This window comes from Rhea pennata, chromosome 5 (genome assembly GCF_028389875.1).
Source record: "Rhea pennata isolate bPtePen1 chromosome 5, bPtePen1.pri, whole genome shotgun sequence".
Classification (NCBI taxonomy): Eukaryota; Metazoa; Chordata; class Aves; order Rheiformes; family Rheidae; genus Rhea; species Rhea pennata.
Window position 1 is genome coordinate 27,786,742 of NC_084667.1, and position 12,824 is coordinate 27,799,565.

At 36.7% G+C, this 12,824-nt stretch overlaps 1 protein-coding gene across 1 annotated transcript in view; it reads left to right on the forward strand.

The window, feature by feature from the left end:
* LUZP2 (leucine zipper protein 2) overlaps positions 1–12,824 on the forward strand; it is a 182,103-nt gene that overhangs the window by 131,047 nt on the left and 38,232 nt on the right. The window contains exons 8-9 of the mRNA XM_062577340.1: positions 7,288–7,362; positions 12,052–12,216. Of these exons, the coding sequence (XP_062433324.1) occupies positions 7,288–7,362; positions 12,052–12,216 (240 nt within the window). The remainder of the gene's footprint in view (positions 1–7,287; positions 7,363–12,051; positions 12,217–12,824) is intronic.

Genomic DNA, 12,824 nt, shown 5'->3' on the forward strand with positions numbered 1-12,824 from the left:
GTGGATTTCTATCATATCCTAATTTTAAAGAATTCAATTTTTGCTGTTTGAGAATACCAGGACTGAATATGAAATTTGTGCCAGGGTTTTTTTGCTCATGAATCTGGAGGAGCGCTTGCTGAGGTGAGTCTTAGAGACTGCTAGATTTTTTTTCTTTCTAGGTGAGAAGGTTTACAATGCCACTTGTTGTTAATTATTTTTTTTCTTGATCCACTCAGCACTTTTATATGCTTTTCCATCTGTAGCTGGATTTTGTCCACTACTGAGTGTTCAGCATAATTTTGTTTCCCAGGTTCTTACTAATGATTTGTATTTGGAAATGCCTATTATTTGGATGTAGAAAAATGCTATAAGATGGGATGTTATTTAATTGTTTTTTCTCAGTAAAAGTTGAGTACTTGGAAGAGATAATTTAGATTTGGTTAATAGGTTTTAAGGATACTGCATAAATATCTGTGGCTGATGTTCGCTCGGTAAGTGGTGTGATTACTTTTCAGATAACAATCTTGTTGAGAAAGTATACTTAGTTCAGCCCATTTTTCATCTTGTACCATATGGGTCTTTTATTGTTGCATGGTGAGTGAGGAGGTGAGTTTCTGTTTTTGTGAAGCAGAAGTGTTTTTTTCTTTTTTTTTTTCTTTCTTTTTTTTTTTTTTTTACTTTAATTTGATTTCTTTTGGAGTAAGTCAGATGAAGAAAGTAGAATCTTGCTCTTTTTTCCCCTGGATTCTCTTGAATAGTTGCACTGTGTATTTGTATTGCTTTGAGACAACTGTGTATGGGAAGTCTTAGGTAGATTATGTCCCTTTTGCTGAGGAAGTAGATGTCACTGTTTATCTTGGCATTTTCTTCTAGTTGCATGTTTTCCATTTAAATTGTCATATTTTAGTGTCTTGTTTATTGTTATTATAATGTTAGAATTGTTAGTAGTGGTTTAATGTAGCACGGGGGAGGGGCCTGAGGATCTGGGTTGCTAAAAAATACTTACAACAGTGAAGACATTGGAAGTTTTAAAATACAAAGAGATAAGTGACATCCAGAAGGGTACAGTGATGTCGTCATATACATTTCTTAGTAAGGATGTTAGATTATGTTTTTGTAATATTCTTACTCTAAGATGACAGCTGACTTCACCTGCTCTCTGACCATCATTATTTTTTAACACTAGACAATTCGGTAATGTTCTTATTGAACTAAATGTCTTTCTACTCTTCTATTTCTTTAATCCATAGTGTTGGAAAGTCACGTAGTGTTGGAAAACATAGGTTTGCAAAATTCGAGTGTTATTTCAGTACTAAGTAACCGACATCTATTTAATATATTGTTAGAGAAGTTTTTTGTAACAGTATTGAGCATTAAAAGCTGTCACAACATTTCTAATGAGCTGAAAAATCCAATTTAAAAAGTTTCTGTATAGCCCTGAGGAAGTGCCGTAAGAGTATGAACTTGTGTTAGAAGTTAATGCAATCCTTAATAGCCAGGCTGCATTACTGTGAGACAAGGCTACTCAGTAGCCAACGTGAGCTAAGGTTACTTAAATAAATTTGGCAGCAACAGCTTTACATTGAACTGGCAGCACTTAGCTGTTCAATCAATTTACAGGCCTGATCCAGCTCCCACTAAGACAAGGAGAGTTTTGCCGTTGGTATCGTAGTGAAGCCAGGACTTGATGATTGACGTTTTCCAAGTTATCTAATTCTAATAACAATTTTGAGTGTAGCCTAGGAGGGCTGAACAGTTTTTAAATTTTGCTACTGTGAAGCACAGAATAAATCCAAACTGCTCAAAGATCAGAGGAAAACGTAGGACTCAAAGAAATATAAAAAGCCGAAAGATGAGCCAAAGCCTCATGTTGTGTGAGTATGTAGTGGGCAAAAGAGGGAATGTTTCTTATGGAAACCCTTTTCTGGATCCTGGCGTTCCATGTAGCAGGATGGGGCCAAGAATGAGTAACAGTGATGCCAGCCACGCGCTTGCGCGTGTAAGCCTATGGGCAGAGTCACTTTTCTTCAGCTCTTAAGCCTTTGCGGTGATGAGTGCTGTGGCAGTCCCTAAGAAAAATGTTTCCTTCTTAAAAAAAAAAAAAAAAAAAAAAAAAAAAAATTTAATGAAGGCTTCCTACCACAGGCAGTTGTGAACGCATCGGCCAAACCAGAAAGAAAGAAAATTCTGTCAGGGTGGATATTATTTGATAGTGTAGTGCTGCATCTTTTGGCCTGCCTGTTGCTTGGTCCTGTTTTTCTGAGACAGTGCAGGCAGCAAATTCACAGGCACCTATAGGAAGGATATTTACGATTTACTACAGAAAGTGAAAAATAAATAAAGTAAATTTAATCCTCATTTTGCGATTTATTTTTTTTAAAAAAAAAAAAAAACTGCATTATTCTCTGTGGACGGATTTGAAGCCGCTTTGAAATAATTAATGCATATGCTGGTGTTAATGAATATTGTATGTGTTGAGTGGTTTTTGGCTTTATTGGTCAACTGAACGTGAGGTAACATTTTCATACTTAAAAGCTTTAAGACAGTTGTCTCTTGACAAACGCTTGTAAGTGGAGTGGTATTGCCAGGAATATTAGTTCCATTTCTGTATTTATTTATTTTCCTGGGTAGCATATCCTTTTGAGTGGAAAAGTCCAGGCCTAGAAATAGTCCCCCAAAAAGCAAGAAGTTGTAGCCTCTGGCAAGATCTAAACTAATCCTTCCTCAAGAAGAACGAAGTAGATGTTTACAACACGCTGCTGACAAGGGTACGGGACATACTGGTACGCGTAAAACTGATTTTTAAATGTCCCCCTCGGTGCGTGCTCTCTTCCTGCTGGCACGAGCGAGATGACTCCTGACAGGGGAAGGGGAGGCGCAGCGGGCCGCGGTGGTGAAGCGGGCTTGCTAGCCCTGCGAAGGAGCCGCTGCCACGTGACGCGGGGTATTCTGGCTTGAGCTGGAGGGGGGAAGGCCCACCGCAGGAGTGTGGTGGGTCTGGGGCGTGGTGGCGGCGGCGGTGGTGGTTTTAAAGGAAGGCGACGAGGAAAGTAGGCTCTGCGAGCGATGTGGCTCTCTGGTTCGGACTTACTGTCGGAGCATATTGTGCCTGCGCAGAAAAGCTGCTCTTTTCCTTTGGGTAAAGCTTGAGCTCTTTCTTTCGTAAAACGTTAATGAACTGTAATTTTGCTTTAATCATGGCTATTTTTTTTATGTGAAGGAAGAACATGAGGGTAGGCAAAAGACACCATTTGGTGAGGAAAAGTGAAATTTCCACTAATAACAAACAAAAGGGCCTTAATTTCTTTTTTTAGTGCACATCCATAATAGTCACTAATGAGAGATGAAACCATTGCAGCAGTAATAAGCATCAAGAAAATGCACAATTTGTGAGATTTTGGAGGAAATGGTGTTTTTAACTGGCCTTTTTTTCCTTGTAAGTACTTAAAATATAATTCAGTTGTTGAATATCTGATTTTAGCTGCACATCTGATTAAATGGAAGAGCTGTGAAAAAAAGTTATTCTCAATTACATTTAACATCTTGTGCTACAGTAAGTAGGACAGTTCAGAAGCATGAAGTGTATGTGATTTTCTGAGATACAAATAATGCCTACATAATAGCCACAGTAGAATTCTGTTTTATTGGATAATTCATTCAATTTAAGCAGTTGTCCTAGTTTCCATTTAAGTGGTTTCTAATTAAGAAGTTGTCCCCATTAGAAGATATAATTAATGCTTAATTTTTAATTATTTAATATATAAAAATTATGAAATAACTATACCAAGTATATTCTTTTTCTCCTTAAACATTTATTTAAGGACTACGTGGAAAAAAACTAGAGTTCAGAATATTGCCTCTATTTAACATGTGATTAGACATCATTTAGTCAATCATTTTTTCTGGTTAAGTAGAATGTAGCATAATTTTGTCCTTAAAAAAGCAGCACTTGCTGGTATTGAATACGAAGGCTTAAAAAGTTTCATAATAAGCAAGCAAAAAAATCACAGTTTCTTTTGTCCTGAAGAAAACTCAGACGTGAATATGTTCAACTCCGCATGTGTGAGGATTCCTTCTAAGGGGAAGCTGTTACCTAGTCTTTTCTAGAAAAAATACTTTGTTTTGCTTAGGGAAAAGAAAAGGAACGGAATATTTGTTTTCCTCTTTATTTTTAAGGCGTTAGCAGTTAAAACCAAACAAAAACAACAGAAACCCAGCACCATTTAGTTCTTATTCCACGTTGAATGGCATGTTGCATGAAGTTCTAAAAATGCTAGAAAGCTGCCTTAAAAATGTTCTTAGTGCCCTAACAGCAGTGCTATTTTTGTAATACCCATACAGTTGATCCTAGTCACTCATGATATGAAATGGCCCTTAATTATTCCAGGACTGGAATGGAGTCCTCACCCGCTCCTTCATTGCTGCCGGTGTGACTTTGACTTTGAGAGAGAAACTTGTACATCTCAGCTCAAGATAAGCACATCTGTTTGAGTTAATAAAGTTATTTCACTGACCTTAGTTGCTCAACGAATTCTTTTAGAGAATGAAGAACTGATTTATCTCATTATTTCCTCTGTAAGGACCTGATTCTTCAAGAATACCAAAGAGAAACAGAGAAACTTAAAAGTTTTTGTTTTCTTGGACTGTATTCATCAAAGAACTTTTGATCCTTATTGAAATGAGCTTTGTTTTTTATTCAGTGTCAAAGCTATGTTAATGGATTTAGACTCTTTAAAAATCTTTTTAATTAAAATAGCAGTGAAACTACTGCAATATGACTTCAGGCTGGATGGACGATTTTGAAAATTTGCCCCCAGAATTGATTATTCTGCAGTCTTGGCACTAAGATCTAAATAGCACAATTTCTAAGTGAACAGTTCACTATTTCAAACAAAAAAAAAATGAAAGGATTTTATTGTTACTTCATGTTACTTGGATTGATATCACCTATTGGCCTATTGTCTCAGTAATCTGTGGTTAAAATAAATTTACGTGAAAGATATAAATAAAATCAGTCTATCAAAATATTACCGTAGTACTAGGAGTATGTATGGGGCTTGATAACTGATTAGTTAAAAAACAGTTTGTTAATAGGTATTAGCCAGTCCTTTTAGAAGAATACCTTTTCATCAGAAACTGGAAATATTTTACTTGATGTGAGTGGCGCGGTTACAATGTATTGGATTAACGATCCTCCTTCTAAGAAGGATTGTGAATGGCAGGCACGGCACCACTTAGTGAAGTTGAATGTTTTGCCTTCACCTTGTTTGTTTTTGTTGTTGTTGTTGTTGTTTTTTCCCCCATATAGTTGCAGTTGCACTGAGTACAGTATATTACATAGCTTCTGAAATGCATAGCTTTAGCCCTAGTGTTCCACTGATTCGAACCACAACATAGGTCATGCTGAATGAAAAAGCGGTCTGGTCGTCCAGCCCATACCTTGTGAAAATCAATCATCCTCCACGTAATTCTGATCTTTTAGTAATACACAGCCTCAGAGCTACTGTCCTGGCTTTTCATTTATCAAGAAAATATTATTTTATGTAATTAAATTCTAAATGGCAATTGAAATTGTTTAACTCTATATACTAGTTTTAAATGTAATTTCTTATTTATGAAAACATATTAATTTGTACAACTGAACTGTAGTAAAATATTTATAATAATTAAAATGTTAACGATGTGAGAAATTATTATTGTACTATCAGTGAGAACTGTCTCTGTGTCAGATATAGCCAAGTTTGCTGTTTAGTCTTTCAAACAGTGATTGAGACCATGCTTATTATGCATGTTATTTTATAACTATTTTTAGTAATGTATGTGTTTTGGCTAATGAAACTGAATATTCATGAAAATCCACAGATAAATGTCTAATCCAGTCTCAAAGTACAAGTAAATTCTTTACATGGGCAGGAAAATCCACATGCAAGGCTTTTGTCATTTTATCAGCCTATATATAAGCTTTTAGTACAGCCTATATCTAATGCTAATAAATGTTACCTGATGTAGATACTGAGGACTGCAGTCTTCTGTAAGCTGTAAATGAGAACTGTATGTGCTGGTGTCCTCTCCCGGCTGGAGAGGAGGCAGTGAGGGAAGGGGAATTGGTGCTTGCAAATATTTAAAATTTGATGTTCTTTCTAACTGATAAATTAGAACCTTATCTAACTATTTTGCATGCAAAAAATGTGCATTACCTAACTAGTATTTCAGACAGGAAGGAGAACTAGTTAGTTCAGTGTCTTTCTCTGTTCTTCATTCATAAGCAGGAAAAAGCTAGTGAGCTATGTTTTTTGGAAGTACAACAGTAAAAGAAAACTGTAATTTATTCCTTTTGGTTGCATGATAATGTTCTATTACATGATGTTACAGGAAGCAGAGAGCTCCTACTTCCTTAAAACACAGAGTTCTTGCAGAGGATGCATCTCCTTAAAGGAAAAATTCTATTTAATTTTATCTTGTTTCTAGGGAAGGGAAAAAGAGAGACAATCGTTGCCTTTATTTACTGAGTTTTAAGAGTATCTCACAAATCCTTGCGTTCCATATATTGCCTATATATTGTGAGAAGCCAGATCTCCTCCTGAAGGAATGTAAAAGAAAATAATTTGATATAAAATGAAAAGAAAACAGTCCTTCTGAGTATGGTTCAGACTAGTTGCCTGACCCTGACTTCAAACCCAAATCTCCCAACATGCAATCTCACTCTGTAGCTGCGTAATTAACTGGTCTTGCGGATTTTTGCTTTCATATCTCCAGGGAAGGAGATGGCGAAACAGTCTGCAGTTAACGCCTTACCTACCAGTAGACAGCCCAGTAGCCTTTTATGAGGAGTCTGCATGCATGAATGCTTGGATATATTCTGATTTCTCTGGCTAACATTAATGTTAACATCTCAATGCTTAAAACTAAAAAATAGTGTTTCAAATTGCCAATGGAAGATTAGATAAATGAAAAAAAAAAAAAAAAGGAACTTAAACTGTTAGCCTGCTTTGGAAAAGTCAAAGTAGCATTATTATAAATACTTTACGGCTGGAATTATTTTTCTTACTGACTTTGAAATTAAAGAGTAAACTTGCATTCACTTAAATGGAAGAGATTTGAGCCCAGTTCCCACATAGAAATACACTTTTTCTCAGGAAAAAAGTATCCCTTGAGGCCTGGTTGTTTGGCAAGGAATTCTGACCTAATTCATATACATTATTTGTAAATTTAAATCCTTTCCTCTCTCACAGGCACTACATGAAAAATTATGGGAAAAAGCGTATGCTGCAGATTGTATCATCTTTTTCTTGTTTATTCCCACAGGCACAACAGCTGACGGATCTGGAGCAAAAACTAGCAGTTGCAAAAGATGAATTGGAAAAGGCAGCCCTTGACAAAGTAAGTATAACATGACGTAAACGTGTTTATTGGCTATGAATATTTCAGTGTAATTTAATGAAAACAAATGAAAGTCTTGCAAAGATTTAGATGCATACTTAACTGCATGTACATGGGAGTAATTGCATTGATTCGGTGGGCATAATTATAAAACAGGAAGTTAAGCGTAATTGCAAAGTGGAGGGCAATGAATTTGGCAAGAAACTTTGTTTGAGATTTAGTTGTGGTTCCAAGTAAGATGCACTACAGAAATACATAGATCTGTAGAGATGGAAAGGGCCGCAGGAATTTGTGTCGTCTGCCTGCGGAGCACGGCCCACTCGCAACGGGGAGGCGGTGGGGAACGGGGCAGGGAGGCAAAACATGACGCACGTGCGCCTGTGCGCAGCAGTGACACGTTCTTCTAGACGTAGGGAGGCTGGGGAGAAAACGTGATGCTGCAGGGCGGTGGTTTGAGAAACCTCGGGTGCCCAGCTGCATCTGAGGGGAGCAAGGGTTGCTTTCCTTCCCATTAGGCAGGTACGTGGAGAAAAAACGTGCTGTCCCCTGAACACAGAGCAGTGGCCCCAGCTGGTATGGAACTGGAAGGCAAAGGAAACTGAAGGGATTTTGATTTTTTTTTTTTTTTTTTTTTTTTTTTTTGCCAACTGTTCTTGTATGTTGAGAGTCCAGTCTTACGAATTTTGACTTACAGGTCTTAATTTTTGGATAACATTTTCTGACGATAAATGGTTGATCCAAAAGCGTTTCAGTCTTTCCATTAAATTCTTGAGAAATATATATCTTGATAACGTCTCTAATGTTTCAATTTCAGCTCTTTACTGAACGAAATAAAATACTGAGAATGGAGTAGTCTCAGTAGAACACCAATTCTGAATTTGAATTTCTGAGGTCTTTTAAGGAGAAAGTGTTGTTGAGAAACCTATTTTGGACTCTTATGACTGTCAAAATTAACCGTTTAAACAAAATTAGAATATCATTCCTAATTCTCAGTTAAAATTATTCTGTGTTTTTCTTTTTTTTCCCCCAAGAAATAGGAATTCCAAATTTTTAACACTTAGAGCTTTTATGTGTACATTTCTTATGGTTGTTTTTGGTAAATTGACATGATTGTTTTGCTTTTAAATAATGATGATGTCTGCCAAAAGATGGAATTGAAGGGACAGGAAAAAAACTCAACATACTACTAAAGATTTGATTTTATGTTTGGTTTTCTGAGTTTTTCAGGTTCTACTGGAATTTTTTTAGAAAGAATATATTTGTATATATACCACACACATACACAAAATACATACATATATGTATTTATACACACATATATATATATTTGTACACACCTTATACTAAAGCATTTTATTTTGATCTTCAGTGCTACACTCACTGAAGTCATCCTCTTAGCTGAGAATTTACCTCCAGCGTTGCAAAAATGTCACCCATGTATGTGGTGCTCACAGTAGCAACTACCCAAACCTGTGTGCTGAATTTCCGGTGGTGTATCATGTATTTCTTCCTACAGTACACTGAACTGATCTGCTCCACAAATTAATCTAAAAATTAAGCGTGTTCCTCCTTTGCATGCACATAGTCAGACGCAGAACAATGCTTGCAGGAATATCTTCTAAAATATAGCTGTTCATTATAATGCAGACAGCTATGAAAGAGAAGGCAAAGAATATTTGACTTCAGGAACTTTTAATGAGAATATGGTTGAGGAATGCAGTCTGCAAATTAAAAGGGGATTACACCAAAGCCAATTGACTTCTCTGGTTCTCTCTTTCTTTCCTATTAAATAAAATAGGATTATAATTTAGGGCACAATTTCAGTTCTGTAAATTGGTTGACCGGAAGGCTAGTGTCACATTCTGGCAAATTATCGTCGAGATGTTCTTTGGATGGCATCATTGCTCACATGCTGTGAAAATGCAGTGGTAATAGAGATGGGAAAGGGAGCTTAAAAAGCAATGCAAATGAAGGAGAAAGATGAAGTTCATATCAGTGGAATTGTGAGATAGTTTTGTGACACTAAAAGTGCCCACGCTTGGCTAGCTCTAACTGCAGAGTAATAAGACCATTTCAGTTGCAAGCACCTTTACATCCTACTTGAGAGCGTTTCTGCATGAACTAACACAAGTTAGGGCAGCCAATGGTCCATCCATATCTTCAGTGGAGACTTACTCAACTGTTTGGACCGTGTTAGCTAAAGGAATGGAAACAACATGCAAAGCAGTGTACGCTTTTGGAACACGAACTGTGTTTGAAATGAAAAATAGAGCCATTGAGTCTCAAGCTGTGCCTTTAAATGGATATCTTGTTGTATTTTTCAATGATTTCAGACCTTTCTGTTAAATATTCTTCTTAAGTTGTTCATGCTGATAGTGGACTTAGTATTTCACATAAGTATATTTACACTACAACAATTTTCTAGTGCTGGTGATGAACCCAGAAAAGACTGACTTTTTTTGCATTTTGTATTCTGCACAAATTATTGTATCTGGAATTCAGCAATGTAACAAGAATATAAACAGATCTGGCGAATACGAAAACATGTATCAATCAGATGTTGGCAGTATTCTGACTGGCAAACTGCCTGTTGTGACCAACAAGCAGTCAGATATTTCAAAGATTTTTCAGAACTTGGTGAAATGATGTCCTTGGTTCCAGTTGCGTTTCCTTAAGTTTATTTCATGCCGACAACCTAGAGGTCTCGCAGCAGCGTGGTCAGGTTTGAACTTTGCTGCCTCCAGGTTGAAAGCAAAATAATGTATTCTACTTTCACCTTTTGGATCAGCAAAATATAACGTAGTTGCCGAGGCAGAGGAGGTTGCAGAGGGCAGGGCAGGAGGATGAGGATGAGAAGACTAATGTTTTGTAGGAGGATTTGGGGAAGGGAGGAGTATGACTTCAGAGGACCCAATCTCAGCTGAACTTTTTCCTGGAATCTAGAGACTTATTCCCTTGTGCAAGAAGAGTCCTTTCCCTGTTCACAGAAGCAGCCGCTCATCATCCAGAGCCTCTCGGTGGCTGTCTGGTAGAGCATCAGGAGCCAAGGCGTACACGTGCGGGTGTGGGAACGCTCAAGGATGCCGAGATGTCAGAAACATCTTACTCTGACTCATGGTTCATACATTTTTATGAGTACTCACTCACAGTGTCCTCTTTGATGACAAAACGTTCCTCCTCATCAAACACGTCTTATGAGAAAGATGCTCTGCTTACAGACAAATGAGCTCCTTTCCATCTCTTATTTCTTACGTTTCCTTTATTGTGCTGTGTATGAATAGTATTTTTGAGGTAGTCTTTGGCCTTACTATTGAAAGTTAGCCTATCAATTTGTGTGTGTGTTGGGGGGTATTTTTGTTCGGGGTGGGGGGGGGAAGAAGGTGGTTGTTTTTAATACGGACTGGTTCTCTTCCAGATTGGCCCAGTTATATGATATGATATGTTCCCTAGCTCCAGTTCAATGGAAGTTTCTTTTCTGACATAAAACACGGAATAGTGTCATGTTCAAGAAATAATTATTTAACAAATAAATTAAAACAAGATTTGGTGTCTTACTGAAGTACTATTGCTTAAGATTCATATTGATGTAGCTGTGAAATATTTTATGATATGTATATATATTATTTTACATAGGTAGTATGTAATATTTTACATACACATATATTCTTTCGATGATATACTCACAAGCTTTGAATTGTGTGTCTTCAAAAAGTCTTGGAAGCTAGTGATGTGCTAGTATTCTATATTTATAGACACAAGATTAATACAAGGAATAAGGGCAAGATTTTTTAAGGAAGAGTTTTGCCAAACTCCCACTGAAATGACTGTAAGTTATCTCAGCTGCTGACATTTGACTCTAAGGGACTTGCTGTGATAGAGCAAAGATTTAAAGCTAGATTTCCTGAATGCCATAGTTGTGTTACTGTCCTTACGTCTCTACTTATTTCAGTGGCAGACTGCTATTCTCATTAATATATCCTTCTGCATTACTGGGAGTAAAACGGCAGTGTTTTAACTGCAGTTGCAAGTGCTGTCTTGTAGACGTTGTGAGAGTGGCAGCTTATTCACCATTTAAGTTTTGGTTCTACTTTATGGACAGTAATGGATATGGACAATGATATTTTTAACAAAATGAAAGTCAGACAATGGCTTGTTTATTATACGGTGCAACAGCACAATGTGTACATGTATGTGCATGAGGAAAATCATCTTTTTGTTGGATTAAAATAAATCTTTATAATGTGTAAAAACACTAATTATTCTGAAGGATGCAAAATTACATGGAAGTGTATGTCTTTACAATACTGGTAAATACTAAAGTTAGCAGTGCATCTACTAACTATTAAATGTACAAGTCTGAACACTATAGTGTTTGGTAGATTGTATTTATGTTCTTTTTAAGATTAAATAATATTGAATAAGTCTTCATAATAACGAATATGGATAAAATTGCATGAATGAAAGGCAATAACTTCCTAGGCAGTTTGATGTGTAATGCACAGTAACCTAGCTGGTAATCGTGTTTTAAAAAAATGCATTAGATTGCCTTAATTTCTTTGTTTAATTAAAAAAAAAAAAAAAAAAAAGTAACTTTTCCTGAAAGTATGGTTTAATGCAGAGAGAGAAAGCAAGCCGTTCTGGTGATGATAACACATCTTTTGAGATCTGATGATTTCTTCTTCTCCCCAGGAGTCGCAGCTGAAAGCTCTGAAGGAGACTGTACAGCTTTGCCTGTCTTCTGTTCTGCACAATAAGCCTCCCACCAGGAATCTGATCCCTGCAAAACCAGCAGAGAAGCTGACGGCCCCCGTGGCAAAGGGCTCAAAAGTCCCTTTTCAAGGGACAAGCACTAAGGTATGGTTTCTCCCTTGCTTTTTCTCTTTTTTAAACATTCTTGTGAGTTTGCCCTGTAAGAACATCAAACTGGAACTAAGGAGGATTTTAAATTCATTGAAAGATTAGGGTGAATTTTGAGGATAATTCTAAGCCTGTTTCTGATGTCAGTAAACTTTAAAGAAGTTGGGAAACAGCTACTTTCCTTGTTAAGGAACAAATTCTGTTCGTCACTTGGTAAATGAACCATGTCTGCACAGCATATTTACAAGGAGGATAAGTCTGCAGCTAGAATAAGTGAGGATGCTAATTCATAGCAGCATTTACCTACTGGGCGCTGACAATGTGTTTGTGGTAATACAGTACTAAATACTAAAACAGTTTCTATTTGCTGTGGTTTTAGTGAAAAAATGAAAAACAACTGATACTGAAACCTAAAACAGTCTGGGAGACCCAAAGTGAAGGAATCTCTTTACATCTATTTCCCTTAGTCTGCAGAAAGAATCTGAATGAAATTGATAATAGGACATAGAAAATACTCCAATTGTGTAAGATACCTAAGAAATGCGAAGGGCAGCTTAGGAAAAAGCCAGAAAGCTAAAACAGATATGTTTTATGGTTGAACTTTT